Source organism: Cannabis sativa, unplaced genomic scaffold, assembly GCF_029168945.1.
Source record: "Cannabis sativa cultivar Pink pepper isolate KNU-18-1 unplaced genomic scaffold, ASM2916894v1 Contig3, whole genome shotgun sequence".
NCBI classification, from domain to species: domain Eukaryota; kingdom Viridiplantae; phylum Streptophyta; class Magnoliopsida; order Rosales; family Cannabaceae; genus Cannabis; species Cannabis sativa.
The window spans coordinates 6,172,204-6,178,618 of NW_026870039.1; the positions used below are offsets into that span (position 1 = coordinate 6,172,204).

At 40.4% G+C, this 6,415-nt stretch overlaps 1 protein-coding gene across 1 annotated transcript; it reads right to left on the reverse strand.

Moving 5' to 3' along the window:
* Nucleotides 1-332: 332 nt before the first annotated feature.
* LOC133033142 (uncharacterized) lies at nucleotides 333-2,871 on the reverse strand. The gene is made up of 3 exons (XM_061107754.1): nucleotides 2,283-2,871; nucleotides 1,720-2,057; nucleotides 333-398 (listed from the first exon to the last, which is right to left on the reverse strand). The coding sequence occupies exons 1-3, from the start codon at nucleotides 2,869-2,871 to the stop codon at nucleotides 333-335; spliced, it is 993 nt and encodes a 330-aa protein (XP_060963737.1).
* Nucleotides 2,872-6,415: the final 3,544 nt, after the last annotated feature.

Sequence of the window (6,415 nt, forward strand, 5' to 3'; positions counted from 1 at the left end):
ATTTATTTTATGTATTTTTAGGTGTAATTGGTGGTAAAGATTAGGAATAAATTGGAGAAATATTGAAGAAACGGGGCTAAAATACAATTTCAAAAAGAAAATATGATGAGCCTTTATGCAAATCCCACTCTCGGTCAAAGTCAACAGCCAATCAGAGCCGTCCGCCTACAGATCTAACGGCCCAGATGGGCGAGTGCACCTCACCTCCAGACAGGCGCAAGTGGGCGCCGCATCCTCCCGTCGCTTTTCTTCCACGCGGGGCCCACGAGCAGCTGCAGCCCTCTCCTTCCGCCACGCATGCACCCAGCCAGCCCCAGCCGTCAGCGCCCAGCCTACCAGCCAGCACCACGTCCCGCCTCGTCAGCCTTCCCAACGAACCAGCTCGCGCCAAGTGGCACCTGCAGAAGAAAAAGAAGAAGAAAGAAATGAAGTGTTAATTGATTTATTTTATCCCAAAATTATATTCACAAACACCAAAAATTGTATTTTCTCCCACATATTACACATAAATACTTTATTTACTCTTCCCAATTTATTTCACCTAAATAAACATTCCTATTTTATTTTTTACCATATCCTTTCACTACTTTTACATCCTTACAAAACATTTATTTTTTCCAATACTCTTACACATACTCTATTTATCCATTCTCTTCCCAACACTAATTAAATTAATCATTTTATTTATTTATTTTGATTAATTTAATTCTCTAATTTTGCCTATAAATATGGTGTTGGAAGACCATTTCAAAGGACATCTCTTCACCTCCTAAACACCTCTTCAACCCAAAACACTTCTCCATTCCACACTCTTCATTTTTACCATTTTTCTTTCTACCATTTTTACACTTTGAAGAGCATGTCAAGTATGTTTATCTTTTGTAATTTTTATCTAGTTATGAGCTTCTAATCTTTTTTCAAGATTATTAAGATGATGATGAAGCAAAATGTAACTAGATAGTGTTTATGTTTGTATGTTGATTTCCCATTTGTGCTATAAAGTTCATGGATTTTTCTATCAAAAATATGTCTTTTTCATCTTCAATATCATGTATTTTTTATTGTTAAAGCATATTTCTACTTAGTTCTTCATTATGCAAAAATATAATACTATTTGATTAAATGTCTTTCATTAAATTGTTTACATCTAATTCTTAGAATATAAGTGTTATATTTTGCCTAAACATAGTTTCTTTGATTTTGTGTAGTTTCATTAAATTGTAACACATTTAATGCTTAGAAATTATACATTTTATAAGTGAAGAAAAATCCTACCTTTTTGAAAATAATTTGTACTTAAATGAAAAATATATTTTGGAAAATATGGTGAGATTTATTTCAACTATATCTAAAACTTGGGAATCAATATACTTATAAATATTATTGAACTTGCATTTTGTGGATTCTAATATCTTAATAATCTTATTTTACACATCTTATTTGAAAATCATTTTCATTCTCACTCATCTTCAATCTTAAGTATTTTAGTTACTTGTCTTTTATTTTATTTTGCAAAACTAAAATCCCATCAAATATTTGGAGCTAGGTTAGAATATTCTTATTTTGTTTGAAATAGTTTCTTTTGATGTTAGTCAACTCCCATGGGTTCGACCTTGCACTTACATGAACACTATATTCCGAAACGATTCGTGCACTTGCGAGTATAAATATTAAAACACTCACTTTTGAGGACAACACAAACATATCATCGACGTAAACCTCCATGTTTCGTCCTATCTGATTTGCGAACATCTCGTTAACCAATCGCCGATATGTTGTCCCAACATTCTTTAGCCCAAATGACATGACCTTGTAGCAGTAAAGTCCCATGTTGGTTACGAAGCTCGTATGTTCCTGATCTGGGACAGGCATTTTTATCTGGTTATATCCAGAATATGCATCCATAAATGACATAAGCTCGTACTTGGCAAATGCATCCACTAACTGGTCAATCTTAGGTAGTGGGAAACAGTCTTTTAGGCACGTCTTATTCAGATCAAAAAGGTCAATACAAGTTCTCCAAGTTCCGTTAGGCTTTGGGACGAGAACAGGATTGGCTACCCACGAGGGATAGAACACCTTGCGTATAAAGTCATTGACTAATAACTTGTCCACTTCCTATTTTAGCGCCCCTTGTCTCTCGGAATCCAAGGGTCTCCCTTTCTGCCTCTTTACTGGGTAGTTTGGATCGACATTTAAATGATGGCAGATAATATTAGGGTCAATCCCTATCATATCTCCATGGCTCTAGGCGAACTGATCTTGATTCGCCCTTAAGAAACTTATTAGCTGCTTTTTTAACTGCTCGTCCAGGTTCTTCCCAATATAAACACACTTTGCGGGATTTCCTGGGTCGAGAACAACTTCTTCCAATTCTTCAATTGGTTTTAATAAGTTTTTTTCATCTTGAATCTGAGGATCAAGATCCTCGTCCTTCTTTTCGCTTTCCTTTGCCAAGACTGTCATTAACTGGTGGTTGGATTTTCTATGTTGTAGCTCTATGCGATAGCAATTGCGAGCTACCATCTGATCGCCTCGCACCACTCCCACACCTTCTGGTGTTTGAAACTTCAAGGATAGGTGCTTGATCGAACTAACAGCCCCTAGTCCGATCAATGCTTGATGACCCAATAATATATTGTAAGCTGATGGCAAGTCGACAACTAGAAAGTCTTGCATAACTGTGGCAGATAGGGGTACCTCTCCCAAGGTCAATGCGAGCTCGATTATGCCCTGACTGGCGATACTGTCGTCAGTGAAGCCGCAAAGATTTACCATGCAAGGCCTTAACTTGGCCTTTTCGAGCCCCATCTTCTTCAGCGTTTCCTTGTAAAGGATGTTAACTGAACTACCGTTATCTATCAACACCATCTTTATCCTTTTATTGGCCAGCTGGATAGTAATCACCAATGGATCGATGTGAGGATACCTCACGTTCTTTTCATCTTCCTCCGAGAATATGATTGGAGGTTCTTTAGTTTTTACCTTCTTGGAAGGTTCTGGAGCAAATACCGACTGCTCATTTTTTTTATTTCTTTCACATACTTCTTTTGGGCGTTGTTGCTCTCTCTTGCAATATGTGGCCCTCCCGAAAAAACTAGGATGTCATCTCCTTCAATAGGAAGAGGTTGTAATCCCTGGTTGTTTGGGTTGTTGGGTAGACTGGGATGGTTATGTCCATTGCCCTATCATTTCACAAATTGCTTGAAGTGGCCCCGAGCGATGAGAGTTTCTATCTTATCTTTCAATTGACGCCACTCGTCTGTTGTGTGCCTAATGTCCTTGTGGTATTTGCAATACCTGATAGGATCTCTTTTGTGCCTTGCATGCCTCATGGGCTCTGGCTTGCTGAAGGCAACCTTGTGCTCATGCGCGAGGTAAATATTTTCCCGAGTTTCATTAAGCTCGGTATAAATTGTATAAACTGGCACATATTTATCGTGCTTCTTTTGTTTCTTTTTGTCTTTTGACGACTCCTTAGGATCGTCTTTTCTCTTTGAGCCAGAGGCCCCTGAGTTATCAACTCTAGTCGAGACAGTACTTGTTGAAACATTGCTGGGTTTGCCTCCCGAGCCTGTTTTCAACAAGTTCATCTCTTTTCGAGCTTCCTCTTTTCAGACGAACACCTGAGCCCTCTCATTGAACTCAGTGATGTTCTTCATTGGACGACCCTATAAGTCTTCCCACAATTCATCTCCAACAGTTGATAGGTAGTAGTGATCCTCGCATGAAGGGCAGTAAGTTGTATACTATCATCCAGATTTCTAACCCTTGTAGCAGTCGTGCTAAAATGACTTAAGTATGCCTTAAGTGTCTCGCCTGGCTGTTGCTTGATGTTGGTTAGCAAGGACGCCTCAGATCGTCTATCTCTTGCGGCCTGGAACTGTTTTTTAAAGTCCTTGGATAGCTATTCCCAAGAAGTTATGGAATGATGAGTAAATTTGTTGAACCAGCTGCTTGCTGTTCCAACTAGCAAGGTGGAAAACAAAATACAACGTAAATTGTTTGTCACATTACTAGCTCGCATTATTGTGTTGAAGTTGTTCAAATGCGAGACCGGATTGGTGGTTCCATCATACGATGAGACATGATGGTTTTTAAATCCTTGGGGAAAAGGAGTATTCATAATATCTGGATGGTATGGCTCGAGCTCCTCGTCTGAGTCATATCCAGACTGTTTTCCTAATTCCCCCACTTGATATCTCCTGAACTTATCCTCCAACTCGTCTATTCGCAAATTGGATGGGATCCTCTTGCTTTGGACCGAGTTGTTGGCGAAGATCAGGTTTTTTCTAATTCAAGTGCTCTCATAGATCCGGCTGGGAATAATTACTAACAGACCTCGTTCTACTCATAGACTGTGTCCTACTTACGGACCTCGTCTTTCTCATGGACTTCGTCCTTGAGTGACTTGCAGACTTGCTGGTTCTAGTGCTTTCTCAATCATTAGTGCGTCGAGCACTCTCTCCCCCTTGAGTTGATCGATTGTGGGTCCTTGAGCGCCCTGAGGTCACATTTGCTTCTTCACGCCTTGTTCTTCCCCCTGAGCGTGGTTTGTTGTATTTCCCCCACTGGGGTTTGTACGAGCCCTCTCTCTATTTGTTCGGGAAGAATGCTGGTGGTTCCTCACCGGTGACCTCCGTTCCCCAAATTGTGTCCTGAGGTCCTCCTCATTTTTACAAGAAATTTCCTGTTCATTGGTTTCTGGTCGCCTCCCATTCTCATTTCTATGAGAGGGTTCAGGATGATCATTTGGATTTCCAAGGGGAACCTCATTCTCCCCAGGTTGTTCTACCTGAGCAATTTCCCGTCTCTTGGTTCGTGAGCCACGAGGTCTGCCTCATGATCTTCTCGCTCCAGGGTCAAGTTGATTTTGAGTGTTACTCCCCTACACCGCCAGAGCTGCGGCTGCATCATGCTCTAATTCAACATTCCACCGGTGTGCCTCCTCCAAGCGGCGCCTAAGGTGGCAGTTTTCCATCTCATAAGTACCCTCTCCCATAGGCTGAGCACCTCCACGATTGGGGTCCTTCATCTCTCATTCCCGGATTTTGGCCATTTCCATGCTGAGTTCTCCTCGAACGCGTCGTTCGTGTATTGGGACCAACGTCAGGTTGGGTCCTCCTAGAATGAGTGGTCCGAGTGTTGGGGCCACCCTCAGGTTGTGTCTTCCTGGAGCGAGTGGTCTGTTAAGACTGTGAGTTGGAAGGCCTTCTGGAGCCCATGGGCTCTTTTCCAGGATGGTGATGAGTTTCTTCATGTGGTGTATTAACGTTTTCTGGGTTGTTAGCCACGAAGGAGATTGTTTTTTACATGTAAGGAGGGTTTTTTCTGAGCTTTTACACGAAGGCTCTCAATTAAAGCACCAAACTGTTAACGTAGATTTTCGTTAACCAAATTTGAAGTTGAATAGTGATAAACTTGCGCTGAAGAATAAAAACAGTAGAGAAATAAAAAGAAAAGAATGAACACGAAGGTTTTTTTTATGTGGTTTTGCAGTTAAAATTATGCATAGTCTACGAGTCAATCTTATTAGATTTCTGGTACTGATCTAGGGCCTTTTCTCTTATGATCCTTCTTCGTCTCTTTTTTAGTCTAACTTACCTCTATTTATAATTACATAGTGAGGCAGTTAATTACAGAGTTGACTGTAATCTTTACAACAATTATCCCCTGAAATCGTGGGGTTTGATTAAATATAACGTAAAATAATTGCGGTTATTATTTGAATATCACACAGCTGTGATTAGTCCATTTTTACTGGGTCAAAATAATTGTGTATTAAACACGTTATAAACCATAACGTTCTGGGATGTCTCGACAGGAACTCAGTACCAATGACCTTGATAGCGAGCTGGAGCTTTTTCCCCTATTTCTTTGAGGTTGACAATGTAAATCTCATCACTTCTTCACCCGACAATCGTAGTTCTTAGTGACAAGGGGTACTTCAACAGTTAGCATCATTTGAATGTCAATTTCTGCTCGAGAGAACCAACTCGTCAAGACTATAAATCTCATTGAAAGATGTCTGAAGCTGACTGATGAAAGCATCAAGAGCGTGCCTTCATATAGCGAGATAGGCGCCTCGCTATTAGTTGCTTGGGTTCACCCGCCTCGCTTACGTCTACCCAGGCGTAGAGAGGTTGATGTTTCACCTTGTGCATCCAATGCTGTATGGTTTCTCGTTAATGCACGAGGCAACAATTTGTATATCTTTATCTCGCATGAGACCTTACACTCAGCAAGTTGTAAATATACTCTGTCACTTCCGCATTTAATGGGTTATTCCATTTTCAAATATAATTACCACTTCATGCGTTGATCCATATTCTCCTTAACCTGACACGTGTCCTCCTTTGAAACGATGGTCAAATTTCGGGTATAACAGCATGAGTTTTGTTATCCTTTGGAAATG

What these genes read in the sequence shown, in the direction of transcription:
- LOC133033142 (XM_061107754.1), bottom strand. Translation starts at nt 2,871, where the DNA reads ATGGTGTTGATAGATAACGGTAGTTCAGTTAACATCCTTTACAAGGAA. An exon ending in GTTAAAAAAGCAGCTAATAA is followed by an intron (nt 2,058 to 2,282) that starts GTTTCTTAAGGG and finishes CCTCGTGGGTAG; the next exon opens with CCAATCCTGTTCTCGTCCCA. An exon ending in AGATAGGACGAAACATGGAG is followed by an intron (nt 399 to 1,719) that starts GTTTACGTCGAT and finishes TTTCTTCTGCAG; the next exon opens with GTGCCACTTGGCGCGAGCTG.